The 16,140-nt window shown below is 42.7% G+C and overlaps 1 protein-coding gene across 1 annotated transcript in view; it reads right to left on the bottom strand.

Moving 5' to 3' along the window:
• Positions 1-16,140, bottom strand: part of LOC126249639 (Down syndrome cell adhesion molecule-like protein Dscam2) — a 152,804-nt gene that overhangs the window by 120,748 nt on the left and 15,916 nt on the right. The window contains exon 2 of the mRNA XM_049951316.1: positions 10,515-10,783. Within this exon, the coding sequence (XP_049807273.1) occupies positions 10,515-10,783 (269 nt within the window). The remainder of the gene's footprint in view (positions 1-10,514; positions 10,784-16,140) is intronic.

Raw genomic sequence — 16,140 nt, 5'->3', positions numbered from 1 at the left:
ACGTTTATTATAAGTGACTAATGTATGTGACACTCGCGCTAAAGGGGGAGAAACTAAGTCCATGCACGTCTGCAAATTGAGTTATGACACGACAGCACCAGTGTCGATTGCATATGCAAAACCTTCTGATAAACCTTGACATAAAAAAAAAGCTTAACAGGAGGAAAGGACATTGCTGATACACAATTGACATCCATGTCAGCTGTTGGGATTTTGGATTACAAACAAGAGCAATATGGCCCATTTTGTTGCACTGGCAGCAATGGCCCACTGCTTAGGACAATCCGGCCTATCAAGAGCGACAAGACATGGTGGACAAGAGGGAAGCACGGAGTGCTTGTGTTGTTGTTCAGTACAAGGCTTGCTGTGCAGCTGCAGCTGCAGCTGCAGCTGTGGCTGTGGCTGTGGCTGCTGTAATGAGTTGGACTGGCCGCTGTGATGTTTTGCTCACATTTGGACCACTACCACCATATCATACCTGTATGAACCATCCAATAAACAATGGGGGGAAGTGGGCTGAACTTCTGCAACATCACACCATGATTCAATTTGAGTACCCAAAGCCCTCAAAACCTCAAACTATTGTGTACTAGCCAGAACATTAGAGAGCGAGGGGTTTTCACATTGAGTGGACCACTCACTAAAATCACGATTGGGGGCCAACTGAAATCATTTGGTCAGAATATGACTCTTAATGGACATCAGTGACAATGATGGCTTAAACTGTGAAAGCCAGCTACCCAAGTCTTATAGAATGTTCTGGTTTCTTGTGATACCAATAGAACTTAATCTCCATCCAAGATGCTGCATCCTCTCTACCAAAAAGTCCTTAATCCAGTCACAAATTTCACTTGATGCCTCATATGACCATAATTTTGATAGTAAGCATAAGCGTGGCACTGACTCAAATGCTTTTCAGAAATCAAGAAATACTGCATCTACCTGACTGCCTTGATCCAATTTGTTTCAGTATGTCATGTGAGAAAAGTGTAAGTTGGGTTTCACATGATTGATGTTTTTGGAATCCATGCTGGCTGGCATGGAGATCATTCTGTTTGAGATACCTCATTCCGTTTGAGCTCAGAATATCTTCTAGAATTCTAAAACAAGTTACTGTCAAGGGAATTGGATGGTAGTTCTGTAGATCACTTCTTCTGCCCTTCTTATGGGTGGGTGTGTCTTGTGCTTTCTTCCAACTACTGGACACAAGTTCTTGTTCAAGGGCTCCAAATATACTATAGTTACAAGGAGGGCTAACTCAGCTGCAAATTCAGTATAGAATCTCAGAGGGATTTTATTTGACCTTGGAGCTTAGTTTAATTTTATCAGTTTCAATTGTTTCTGAACACACTGATCTAATACTTATGTCACTAAACTTTTCAGTCATACGAGGATTAAATTGGGACAATTCTCCTGTGTTATCCTTCATAAAGGAACATTTGAAAACAGATTTAAGAGTTTCAGCTTTAGCTTTGCTATCACCAATTTCAGTTTCTGAGTCATTTGCTAGGGACTGGACACTAACTTTGGTGCCACTAACAGCCTTTACATTTGACCAGAATTTATTTGGGTTTTGAGAAAGATCATCTGACAGTATGCTGCTACAGTAGTCATTGAAGGCTTCCTGCATTGCTTCCTTAACAGCTAAATGTGTTACATTCAGTGTCTCTCTATCTACAGTCCTATGCTTTGTTTTACACTTGTTATGCATCAGTCCCTACTTGTTTAGAAGTTTGTTTACAGTGAATGTATACCTAGGAAATTCCCACCCATTATGAACTGCTCTACTGGGTACAAATCTGTTCAGTGTATGATCAACTATTCTTTTAAATTTGAGCCATAGCTCCTCTACATGCTCGTGCCCTGTGCTGAAAGTTCCAAGTTTCTCATTGAGATAAGACACTACTCATTTTTTGTTTAGGTCACTGAACATATATATCTATCTGCTTGTTATAGCTGTCCTTTGTACTTTGGTAATTATTGTTGCCACAACCACATCATGGGTACTAATATTTGTTTTGATGTAGACATCCTCAGAGAAGTCGATCTATCTGTAGCCATTAGGTCTGATATATGTCCTTCATGAGTGGGGTTCAGAATTATCTGTTGTAGGTAGTTTTCACAGAAGGCATTTAGTAATGGGTCACAGGATGTCTTATCATGCCTACTACTAACAAAACTTTAATTTTCCCAATTGATTGTTGGGTGGTTAAAGTCTCCACTGATGATTACAGTATGCTTGGGGGACTTACATAAAATTGAACCGAGGTTTTCTCTGAAGTTTTCTATTACATCTGGAGAAGAGTCTCACGGTCAACAGAAGAACACAATTACCATTCTATGCTAATCCCCGATACTGAGTCTTGCGCAAACAATCTCACTTGCAGCTTCAGTTTCTATCTCAGTGCATTTGAGTTTCTTGTTTAATGTAACAAATACACCACCTCCATTTCCCATTAGCCTGTTGTTTTGACATACACTTAAATTTCCCCCAGAAACCTCAATGCCATCAATCTGAAGTTTCAACCAGCTTTTTTTTACCTAGGATTATGTGAGCTTCACTGTTTTTCAGGAGCCCTTCAAACTCTGGCACTTTGTTGTGAATGCTTTGGCAGTTAACCATTAGGATTTTAATAGTCTCACTTTTGGGAGGCAGTGCTTTCAATCTTACACTAATACTCCTGTGTTCCCTACAGCTATCATTATCTGGATTGGATGGAGAGCTTCCTAATCTAAACAATAAAAAAAAGGTTGCAGCTTCTGATGTATAGTGCACACCTGATCCATTAGGGATGTTCTACATTACTCAACCCTATAGTGCAAGTCTAGGAATCTGCAGCCTAAATTGTCACAGAACCATTCATCTCAGAACCCAGGTACCATGGTCATTTCTGGGGACAATGCTGCAAATTGTGAGCTTCGTTGAAACTGCTTGTGCAGGGCTGGTCTTCTCAAACTTCTCTGCTAGTCACTGGAATAATCTGAGTACGACCTCAGTGACCAGGTGACAGGTATCATTTGTTCCAATGTGCAGAACAATCTGCAGTTGGTTGTGCTCTGTTCCCTTAACAGCTGCCAGAATAGCCTCTTCATCATGTTGAATGATACCCCACAGGCATTCACACTGATTGCACCTGGTGACCCTTCCCATCCCTTGCTGCCATATTCCTAGGGGGTACCATCATTCACCAATTGTTTAAGCTGCCAACAATGGTAATAGACCCCTAACATTTTGCATTTGCCTCTTCAAAACAGGTATCCCAAGTAGGAGAAATGATTTCCAGTGGCTCAGTTCCAGTGAAATACAGAACCTTGAACTTGTTGGTTAGGGGGTTATATATACCACCCTGAGTCCTCCCTGGTACCCATCTACCCTGTACAGGATGCTTAGATCTACCACTGAAAAGCCACTTGTGGTCAAGTGGATGATAATGACAGATCCCATATTTCCTGCAGAGGAACAGGATCCACAGGAGAGGATAGTATTTGAAGTACCTTTGGTACCAATATCACCAATAGATACCTCTCAGGAGCGCTTCCAAAACACAACACACAGCTGCCAATCATCTCACAACAGTCACTGGTTAATTGTTTCTCTATCCCTCTGTCGTCTATTTCGATATCTACCATTTTGTCATCTGTGCGACAATCTAGAGAAGGAACTACAGTGCAGTCTTCCTCTGTGAAACAGCTTTGCAAAAAGACATTTAGTATTTCGGCCTTTAGTCTGTCATCCTCTGTTTCAGTGCCATTTTGGTCACAGAGTGTCTGGACATTTTGTTTTGATCCACCTACCACTTTGACATAAGACCAAAATTTCTTAGGATTTTCTGCCAAGTCTGTACATAGAACTTTACTTTTGACTCATCTTGATAAAGCCAAAATACCTAAGTACTTATCCATGATTAAACAGATGTGACTCCACAAAAATAAAAGACATAACACAGGATACAATAAAACAGAATATGCAAAGGACTGAACAAAAGATATAAAATGGAGCTTGAAATTAAATTTCTGTATGAGTGGGAATGAAGGGTGAAGCTCACAGTGGCCATGGGGACAGATGTGCTATTTACTTTTATCATAGTCTATAATTGTGAAAGAGGCCCTCAATGATCTCATCACACAGCTTTCACTCATGTTCTGCACCTGTGGGGATTTTAATGCACACAGTGATCTGTGGGACTCAGTTACCATCTGCTCCCAGCGTTGAGGAGTTGTGAGCCTCTTCTTGGTTTATTACTTATGTATTCTAATGATGGGACAGAGACTGAATATTTGCTTTTCAACAGGATCATTCTCTGCCATTGATCTTGTTATTTGCTGTCTTAGCCTTGCACACAGTATTCAGTGTGAAGGAGCTGACAACTTTCTCTTCAGGCACCACGTCTTGATACAGGTATGACTGTGATAAAGAGCAGTACCTGAGTGAAAGCCATCCATCAATATGCTTAGCAAAGCAAACCATATACAGTATGGTTACTGGCTGTGTAAAGACAATGTCTAGAATTGTGGATTACACCACTAGTAAGATGCACCATGCTCCTGAGACATATGTGGATCATTCCAACCTAAGTGAACCAGTGGTTGCTAGCTGACCTCTTATTTGAATGAAATTTTACACATACATTCCTTACAGAAAAACATTTAGCTTTGTAAAGTTTCAAATAAAGATACAAAAAATTCAAGGTTTTATATAGCTTTCATCAGGATGCTGCAAAATGTGTGTGAACTCTACGAAAATATTAGTTAAATTTGAGATGGCTCCAAATTGAAACTAGTGGTAATCCCTAGAAGGTATCTGAATAAGACACACAACTGTTTGTTCCCAGCACACTGTTTAGGACTGTGTCAGTTACCATTCTCATGTCTACATGAAGACAAAGTTGGGGAAAAATCAATCACAACAATTTTTCAACTATTTTATGGCCCTAATACTTAACAAACAATTGAAGAACATTGAGAACCCTTTAATAGTTCTCCACAGAAGTTACTTGAAATAAGTTTTAGCAAACTACAGCAGATATTTGTGAATATTCTAGAACTTATTAATATGTAAACACACCATCTGGGCACATTATCATCTGGTGCCAGACATTGGCAATGCACACCTCAAACAATATCATGGGCCTATCACCTGCTGGGTTTTGACACAGCGCAGTGGTGCATGACACCAAACTTATCCAGGGAGCAGATATGCCAAGCTACTGGAGCAATTCCAAGGTATCACGTGACCTCCAGGTGCTCTGCAAAAGGTATGTCACACCATTGTGCTCTAAAATAATACTAACACAGGCCCATCAATTTCATGTAGGCCAAGACGGGTTACTCCAGGCTGTTATGCTAGTGCCAAAACAGAGTTCCATGGAATGTTGAAAGAAGGCATCATACATCCTTCTAGTAGTCTCTGGTTGTTGGCTCTACACTTGGTGCCAAAAAAGTGTGGCATGTTGTGCCCATGCCCCTAATGGTACAACAATGCCATACCATTATAGTATGTGCCTATTAAGAGACTACAATTATGCATTATCTGGGAGCAACTATATTTAGAGTGCCAGGCTGTGCGGAGGTCTACACACAAATTCCTGTGGCTGAAGAGGACATACTGAAGGCAACTATTGTTACACCATTTTCCCTAATGACATTTGGCTTATCAAATGCTGCACAGAGTTGGCAGAGGTGTATAGTTACAGAGCTACAAGGTTTGTTGTATTGTTTCACATATCTAGATGACGTCTCCATTTTTTCAGACATGGCAGAGGAACACCAGCAGCACTTAGTCAAAATCTTTAGGCATCTGGATAAATATGGGGCTGTATTAAACACTGCCAAGTGTGATTTTTGGGAACCTGAAGATTGTCTTTTTAGGCAACCTGCTCTCACCAGAATGATCATTACCACTTCTGTTGAGTGACTTTGCAATGTATGCCAGATACCTTGTTACAGCACAATCAGGCCACAATGGTTTATTGACAAACCTGCAGATATATTGAAACATAATTTCTCTGAACAATACAGCCAAACAAGTATGGCCTCTAACTATTGGTAGAATGTATAGAAGAATCGTACAATCAATGGAAAGAAAAACCTCCTGTCATGTAGGTCATATTTCAAGAAAGCTGTTGAAGGCTTGCTGTGATGAAATATGCAAAGTTTTGGATCATATCTGCAACATCTCCCTTAGGCAAGATGGGGTTCCAGAAAGATTGAAGTATGCATTTTTAGACACCTTTACAAAAGTGAGGATGCCACAAGTATCTCAGACTATCATAAAATCTTCTTAGTCTAAGCATTTTATAAAGTTGGTGAAAAAGTTAGGTAGACTGCTCTGCGAAACTTAAAGACTGTTTAGGTAAAGTAACACACCATATTAATTACTCAGTGGAAATGAATGAAGTGTGGGAAAATATTGCTAGAGGTGTCTCAGACATACACAGAAAGTTGGACATCATATGGCATGAGATCAATGTCACAATAGTGCAAAATGGGGCCAGCCCCCAAATATGACACAGTTGAATGAACTGGAAAAGGCAGAGAGAGAGAGAGAGAGAGAGAGAGAGAGAGTGTGTGTGTGTGTGTGTGTGTGTGTGTGTGTGTGTGTGTGTGTGTGTGTGTGTGTGTCAATCAGAAGCAGTTATAGTGCAATGTGCTGATGTTCTTCATTACAAAATGGACTGGAGGCAACATCTGGATGACTTCACATGGAGAAGAACCATCGAGAAACATGAAGAAGGATGAAGTGTGACGAGTGTAGCTCAGGAGTTCGGAATTGCTCACAGCATTGCTTCACATGCATGGGCAGCTTTTGGAATCACAGGTATTGCTGCCTGAAGGCAAGGAGGTGGTGGACTATGGTCAATTACAAAAGCAGATGACTGTTACAGTGCGCAACAAGCAAGGAGGACACACATCAAACACCATGTGCAACTGCAACTTCATTTCACATGACTGCAAGGCACAAATATAATGCTCCACAGTTGCTTGGTAATTGCATGGGATGATCTCTTTGCCCAACAACAAGTTTGTTGTGTTCCACTGACAACCGCACATTGGTGGTACCATTTGGTATGGTGGAAAGAGGATAAGGAGTGGACTAATGAGGAATGGTGTTGTGTGTTCTTCTTGGATGAGGGCAGATTCAGTCTGGGTAGTGATTTTGGGTGTACCCTCGTATGGTGAGAGATGGGAACACATAATGGAGGAGCATAGTTGAACATGATCATTTTGGTGATCCAGTTGTTAAAGTATAAGGTGGCTAATGTTGCATGGGTGTACTGACATCCAAATCTTTGAACACAGTACACTCATCAGTCAGTGTTATTGTGAATTGTACTCCTTATTTCATGTGTGACTTTTCGGGGTGCTCTTGGCCCCAACTTCCTTTTTTATCGATGGCAGTGCACAATTGATTCAAATAGTGCAGGTGGAGGAGCTCTTGGAATGACATGATATTCAGTTAATGGATTAGTGTACCCATTCCCTTGACTTACACCACATGCACCAAAAAAAATGATCATCCATCAGTTGTCAACTGTCCAGGTGGAGGAATAAAATGAATGCTCTACCACAAGAACTCCTTACCAACCTTGTGACCAGCTTGGGATCATGTGACAGAGCATGCAATGCTGTCTGTGGAGTTCAGCATCTTATTACAAACCATGTCCAGGGGAGTAACATTAATTGCTGCGAAATTGGTGTAATTATTGTCCATGAATAAAAGTGTAATTTCTTTTCATATCAGTCTATATTTCTTCCAGCTACTTTCTATACTATACTGTAGCAGTTCTTTTTATGTATGTTCCAAGTTTCATCAAGCTGTTACTTGGCAGTGACACATCATGTGGTAGCCACTTTTGTCATTGAGTTCTGCACACCAGTGTGTAACAGGTTGCTGTCACACCTTGGAAACCTGAACATCATTAACAGTAATGACTATGGCCTTCAAAAAGCAGCTTCGACAATTCGAGCAAGCTTTCCATTTACCAGTAACGTGATGGAACCCCTTAACAGTAATAGGTTGTCAATCTATGTCTTGGGCAATCTCTTAAATGCTACAAGATACTTCTAGAGAAGGCAATCACTATGTACTCTCAGGTCCTATACGTGATGTTCTTGAATCTTATCTTAAAGAAGAGGTAGAAGATAGTCATAGGTGTCTCAAATGGCATATCACAAGATGTGTTCACCTCTGAGTGAGGTCCAATATAGCATGGTTCAATGCTTGGGCTCTTGCCATTTGTGATATACGCAAACAATCTGCCTCTATACAGTCACAAAAATTGTAAGTTCACAATGTTTGTTGATGACATGGGCATTGTTATGGATAACATCTCAGCTGTTAAATTAGAGTCTGATGTCAATGACATACTCGAGGCAGTTCTGGCCTGGTTCACAATCAACTGCCTACCAACAAATTTAAGGAATACTAATCTCTTCCACTTTCACAATAAGCACTAGAACCCAAAATAAATAGTTATTGCACATAATGACCAGACCGTAACAAAAGTGTACTCTTCAAAATTTCTTCGTATTCAAATAGGTAGCAGGATGATTTGGGAACACTACGTTCTCCAATCATGAAATTGGTTGCCATCAACAACATTTGCTTTAATGGTGATATCCCATCTTATAGACTGCAATATATTTAACTTTACGTGACATAGTCTTTTGGGGCAACATATCATAATCAATGAATATCTTCTAGGAACAAAAAATAGCAGTTAGATTCATGTGTAGGATACATCCCCAAACACTATGTCATAATGTCTTCCAACAGCTTGGGTGAATGACAATATCATCTCAGCATATATTATCTCCGATGATTTTTGTCATTAATAATCCAGCTCAGTATAAAATAAACTGCCTAAATGATTGCCTCAGCACTAGAAGAAAGGATGATCTACATCTTGAACTGAAGCATTTGGTACTTGTACAAAAGGGTGTAAAGTACACTGGTACTAAAAATCTTCAGTGCACTGCTTAGTAATATTACATGCTCAAGATGTAATATGTTTTTGTTTACAAACAATTTAAAAAAGTACCTAATGACAACCCACTTTACTCAATCAAAGAATTCCTCTGCAGAAATAAATGAAATCTGTTAAGTGTGTCCCTCATGTGCTGACAGAATTAAAGAGAAAAGTTTATTAAGTTGATATTAAAATATGAAAACTCCACTTAATTATTTCTCTATCTTACAAACATTTTAAGCTAATGTTGCATAACCTATAATTCTTCTTCTTCTTCTTCTTCTTCTTCCTGAAATGTTTCTGCTGATGCAGGTTGTTCACAAAACTTCCTACAATCTTTTTTTTTTTTCTCCCAAAGTCTGTCGTTCAGCATTTCCTCCCAATGTAGTTCTCTTTGATTCACATCATCCTTCACCTGCTCTCTCCATCTTGTTAGTGATCTTCCAATCACTCTTCTTCTAGGTTCTGCCCATTCCAGAGCTCTTCTTGGTAGACTTTCTTTTCTGATTCTTTTAATATGACCAATCCAATTCCGCCAATTTTTTCCACAATTTCCTTCAGAGGACTGATCTGAAGCATGTATCATATTTTTTTTATTTCTTATCCTATCCTTTCTCATCTTACCCAGGATCCCTCATAGAAAGTGCATCTCTGTTGCTTGTATTCTACTCAGATCTTTCTTTGTTAAGTCCCACTATTCTGATCCATCATTTTCAGGTATCAAATAAGCCTTAAAACAAAATCAATATTGAAACTGATGAAACCTTTGAGCAGATCTGTTAGGTATGATGTTCAACATGGCTCTGATGAAAGATGGAATGGTCTGAAGAAAAATATAAAAATTAGGACCTGTACTACCAACCTTTTACATCTGTCTATATTGTAGTATGATTTAATGGAAAAATTGTTGTGAATATACCACTTTTTGTAATATTCTCTTAAAACTACTACTGCACTGTTGTATCATTACTATTTATATGCTGTATATGTGTATGTTCCATGTATTGATACCTATGTATATACAGAATGAATTAGGCAAAGGTCCTGACTTCGAGTTCTGGTCTGGCACACAGGCTTAATCTGCCAGGAAGTTTCAAATCAATGCACACACTGCTGTAGAGTGAAAATTCATTCTGGAAACAATATCCCAGGAGTGCTAGTCCCACAAGGTATTCAAGAGAACTTCTGTGAAGTCTGGAAGGCAGGAGATGAGGTAATGGTGGAAGTAAAGCTATAAGGGTGGGTCATGAGTCATGCTTGGATAGATTAGGTGGTAAAGCACTTTCTCACAGAAGGGAAAGGTCCCAGGTATGAGTCACAGTTCAGTATACAGTTTTAATCTGCCATGATGTTTCAGAATATATTTATGTTGTCTTTTATTCTCCATACTTATATTACATTTGTGTATTTGACTCATTCTACATCCAAGTGACTAGCTCACACCTCTGGATCTATATTAATAAACTAATAAATAAGTTCTTCAAATAATATGCACTTTTTAGGGGCAATTAATATTGCATTATTATAATATACATATTTACTTACTTCTTCCTCCAGTACTGATGTGGATCAGGTTGGCCTACAGCACGGCATGATAGTCTTAGAGTTTCATGAAGAGCTGTAGTGATAAATTGACCAAATGAGGCTATCTTTGCTGGAGCATTATCAGTTGGTGCTTGCACTATATGCCTTGATTCTGATCCCTCTCCAACTGTTGTAACTGCTGTTACCCAGAACTCATACTGATTGTCTGTTTTTAAAGGTGAAACTATGTGGTGAGTTCGTTCAGCAGGAATGTCAAACTTATCTTTATCCTGAAAAAGTGGGTATGTTCAAGTTTGCTTCTTGTGAAGAGAGTTACATTAAAGTGAGAAACAAATACAGATGATGGACATACTGCCCATTACCAGTATCCCAGCAGGAATGTCAAATTTATCTTTATCCTGAAAAAGTGGGTATGTTCAAGTTTGCTTCTTGTGATGAGAGTTACATTAAAGTGAGAAACAAATACTGATGATGGACATACTGCCCATTACCAGAGGAAATTTTCTGTAGCAATAATCCCATTTGATGAGTTTTCCATACTTACTAGATTACTTACTTAGTTATTACTGTATTAGGGCCACATTATTAACTACTAAATTTGACTCTATGGGGATGTCATGTTTACAACAATAACAAAGTCATGTCCCATCATATAATTCAGTGGTACACAGTCACTTAAGTAGTCAGTCGGTAGTGCTGACAAATGAAGCATGTTAATGAATTTATACTAGTGTCAATACAAAACAGATCATGTGATGTAAGTGTCTGAGTCCATCATACATGCACTCTTGTAACACATTTTTGAGCTATTTTGCTTAGGTTACAGGAATGATTGTATCACAAGAAAACAGCAAAATGTTACTAAAATTGTGGAAGACAGCCAAATGTTGATGTCTTAAGTTAGGTTTTTTGATTAATTTGTGTTAACAGGTGCTTCATCATTAAGATACAGCATCTCTTATAACAGTTGTTAATTCATAATATATTCCTGATGACTATGTATCACACGGTCACATGAATTGCGCATTTTCATAGATACCTAATTGATTACCTGCTTCTCAGGACAATTCATTGAAGAAAATGTCTTACCAGCTGCAATAATCACTCCTATTGTATGGATAACTATTATAACAACGGTTTTTGACTTGAGGCTACCATTTCGACTCCATCATGCAGAAGTATGTCTATGTTTGGTGTCAGCTGATCCACTGCACATAGTAGTCATTACAGAAACTGGAAGTAGTGTTTGTAAAGTCAGGGGACCAACTGCAGGGCTAAATCTTGAGCTCTGGAGCCTGCAGAGGAACATGTGAGTGGTTTCCAGTCTGTGATTTTCTCATAGACTGCGTTCATTTGACAGTGTCAAAGTAATTCCCAAATCATAATTTGCTTTTTTAATATGACACTTCACATTCCCAAAAAAGGGAATTTTATGACAATACAAATTCCCAAAAAAGGGAATTTGAAGAAAACTATGTGAACGTCATCACCTTAAGTAGTCCTCCAGACCCAAATAAACTTCATGTTATTAAATGATTGTAGGACCTCATAGGTTGGACTACATCTTTCAAGTCCACACCAATGCTGAATGCTATTTTGCAACAGGACAAGAGCTGAGGGTATCAAGAACAGTGATTCATCACTGAACACAGTACTATTCCAATCATCAGCAGCCCACTGGGACCACTTCAAATGCAGCCATCTGTGTTGTAGTGTTAAGAGCAGCCTGTTCATGGGACAGAAATTTCCTAGTCCAGTTGCATTTAAGCATCTGACCAATGGTGCTGAATGACATAGAATATTGCAGGGTATCCATTACTAGTTCATGGATGACAGGTGAAAATGTTAAGTGATTATGGGATGCTTGGTGAAGTAACACTGTTCTCATTATGTCGCACTTCACTTAGCGTAGACCGGGACTGTGTCCTAGGCATGCCCGATGTTAACTCACTGGGCACGGCCCGTGCTGCCGGAGTTGTTGTTGTTGTTCTTGTTGTTACGCCAGCAGAGGTCGCATCCGAATTCTCGCGTGACGTCTGGTGGACGGGACTCTACTTGCGGCAACTACCGTCCGTGACGCGCCGTGCCAATGTGCGCTTCCCACGATCTTTCTGGTTGCTACTACACTCCTCCTCCTTCGGGGGGTGAAGCCACTGTGATCCACTGCGTCGGAAGGTGGAGCGTCGGGCAGGAGCAATGACCTCCACATCCATTGGATGGCCGGAGTCGAGGGGATCTGCCAACCCTCGAGCCGGAACCTTCGAATACGGCTGGAAGTGACCCACACGAAGAGGCCCCCGTCGTCCCACAACCGGAGCCCGGGACAGAACTGGCGACAAGCTGTCGAACTCCGGATCCTGGTCCACCTCGGGAGGGGCAAGACCCAGTGGCGGGGACGAAGGGGAAGGGACGACCACAGGTGAACTAGCCCCCTGAGAAACCGGGCCTGCTAGGGGGGCTGGCTCTCGCTGGGGCATCTCAAAAGATGGCGATGCCGGTGCTGGAGCTACTAGAGGCTGCCAAGGCTGAGAACCATCGCAGGGCGGCAGAGTCACAGCGGCGAGAGGAGGTAACGTCCCCTGGGAAAGCAATACAGGCGCCGGCAATGGGGAAGCCGGTGTCCGAGAGGTCGGAGGGTGGGTGCCCGAACGTGGACGTAGCTGATTTTGGTGACGACGTACCACCCGATCCCCCGCCTGCAAGGTATAGAGCTGGCAGCCATTTCGGCGCAGGACCACCGCCGATATCCAATGTGGATTGCGACCAAGTCCACGGGCCCAGACCGACATACCCAGTGGAAAGACAGGTACTCCGTTTTGGGAAGAATGGCGAGGACCAGGCCGGAGGAGGTGCAGCAGAGTCCTAGGTTGACGCCCATGGAGGAGCTCTGCGGGGCTGCGTTCTCCCATTGGTGTGGTCCGGTATGCCGTCAAGAAAAACGTCAAGGCTTCCTCTGCAGGAAATTCGTGGACATACTTTTTAATCTGTGTCTTAAATGTGCGCACCATGCGCTCGGCTTCCACATTCGATTGTGGATGGAAGGGGGGAGAGCAAACGTGCCGAATACCGAAGCGCCTACAAAAATCCTGGAAGGTCTGCGAAATAAACTGCGGTCCATTGTCCGAGACCAGGGTGATTGGCAGACCTTCCACAGAAAAGATTTTTGCTAGTGCCTGGATTGCAACGTCTGAAGTGGTTGAGGAGCAGCGAACCACATATGGGAATCGGGAATAAGCATCAATGACAATGAGCCAAAAGCCATTGAGAAACGGGCCAGCAAAATCGATGTGAACACGTTCCCGTGGTTGGGTTGCCGGCGGCCATGAAGAGAACGCTGCCCTGGGAGATGCTTGTTGGCTCGCACACTGGGAACAGGCGGCCACCAAGTGCTCAATTTCTCTGTCAATACCGGGCCAGTACACATGTCTGCGAGCCAAGGTTTTAGTACAGGAAACACCCCAGCGCCCCGCATGTAATAACGTGAGGACCTCCCTGCGTAAACTTGCAGGAACAACCACGCGAGGAGCTGTATCATCGGTAGTCAGAAGGAGAACTAATTCCAAGACCGAGAGGCGGCCTCGTAGAAGAAAATAATTATGAAGAGGGTCCGAGGCCCGGCCCGCAGGGCGGGAGGACCACCCCTGCTGAATGAGGCGAACTACTTGCCGGAGAACTGGGTCAGCCGCCGTTTCCCTGGCGACTCGAGAACTAGTGATCGGGAAGCCATCAACCGCTTGGCGGGACACCACATCCAATTGAAAACACATAATCTCCTCTCGATCGAACGTAGGATCTGGGCCCACTGGAAGACGGGAAAGAGCGTCGGCGTTGGCATGCTGTCCTGTAGGGCGAAAATGAATGTCATAATGGTACTTAGAGAGGAACAAGGCCCAGCGCTGTAGTCTGTGGGCCGCCCTATCCGGAATCTGAGAGGCGGGGCCATATAACGATATTAACGGCTTATGGTCAGTGATTAACTGAAACTTCGTGCCATACAAGAAAGGGTGAAACTTGGTAACAGCGTAGACAATGGCCAAAGCCTCATTTTCCACCTGGGCGTAATGGGCCTGCGCGGGACTAAGCGTTTTCGACGCAAACACCAGTGGTTGCTCGGAACCATCGGCATTGCGATGGGCCAGGACCGCCCCAACCCCATACTGCGAAGCATCTGTAGCCAGGACCAACGGCTTATGGGGATCAAAAGTAGCCAAACAAGGGGCTGACGTGAGGAGGCCCTTCAACGAGGTGAACGCTCGCTCGCATGCAGGCGACCAATCAAAAGGAACACCCTTGTGCAGAAGGCCATACAGGCAGTGGGCTATAGAGGAAGCCCTGGGAATGAACTGGTGGTAATAGGCTATCTTGCCCAAAAAAGCTTGTAACTCCTTCAGCGAAGTGGGCCAAGGAAGGTTGACGATACCTTGGACCAAACTTCCTAGTGGCTGGATGCCATGCCGAGATATGGTGTAGCCCACATACTCAATGGACAGTTGGAAGAAGATTGACTTATGCAGGTTGCAACGCAAGCCCACAGACCTGAATTTGAGAAAGAGGGTGCGAAGGTTGTGCAAGTGTTCCTTCGTGCTGCGGCCTGTGACAATTATGTCATCCAGGTAATTAATACAATGAGGGATTATCGACGTGACATGCTCAAGATAACGCCGGAATATCGCCGGGGCACTGGATATTCCAAAAGCCAACCGCTGGTATTGGTAAAGGCCAAACGGGGTGTTGACGACCGCCAGCCGTTTGTAGTCCTCATCAAGTGGTATCTGATGATAAGCCTCCGAAAAATCGATTTTAGAAAAATATTGGCCTCCCGCCACGGCGGAGAACAATTCATCAGCACGAGGCAAAGGATAGGTGTCCACCACCAATTTGGAATTAATGGTGGCCTTGAAATCGCCACAAAGACGTAATTTTCCCGAGGGCTTCTTGACAATAACGAGGGGCGAAGCCCACTCACTGGAAGAAACGGGAAGAACGACCCCTAGGGCTGTCAGCCGGTCTAGCTCTTCCTTTACCTGAGGGCAGAGAGCCAAGGGGATCTGCCTCGCGCGTAGAAAACGCGGGCGAGCCGACGCCTTCGACGTTAAGTGAGCTTCAAATTCGGAAACACGCCCCAGGCCCTCCTCAAAAATATCTAGAAAGTCTGAGATCAAAGATTCCAATGAGTGATAGGGAACGTCTTCGGAGACCAACTGTATGGTGTCAGCGATAGAAAAACCGAAAGCTTGAAAGGCATCCAGGCCAAAAAGGTTAGCGGAGCTCGCATCACTGACAACAATAAAAGTAATAGGCTGAGTGACTGATTTGTAAGTCACGTCGGTAGTGAATTGACCCAGTAGGGGAATGAACTGTTTACCATAACCGCATAGACGTCGGTAAACTGGCGCCAACGGGGGCGATCCAAGGTCGGAATAAGTTTGTGCATTCAACAACGAAACTGCCGCGCCCGTATCTACTTGCAGTTGTAACCGGCGCGACCGAACCGACACCTCGATAAAGAGTTTGCGTGCCGAGGCGTCGGGAGCCTGGCCCGATGAAACTTCCTGAATGTCAACGTCCATGTCCTCTGTACTTGCTTCCTTCGATTCTTTGGAGGTTGAGCGGCAAACTTTAGCAA

Source organism: Schistocerca nitens, chromosome 3 (genome assembly GCF_023898315.1).
Source record: "Schistocerca nitens isolate TAMUIC-IGC-003100 chromosome 3, iqSchNite1.1, whole genome shotgun sequence".
NCBI classification, from domain to species: Eukaryota; Metazoa; Arthropoda; class Insecta; order Orthoptera; family Acrididae; genus Schistocerca; species Schistocerca nitens.
The sequence above is the reverse complement of the archived record's forward strand: the minus strand, read 5'-3'. Positions and strand labels throughout refer to the sequence as shown.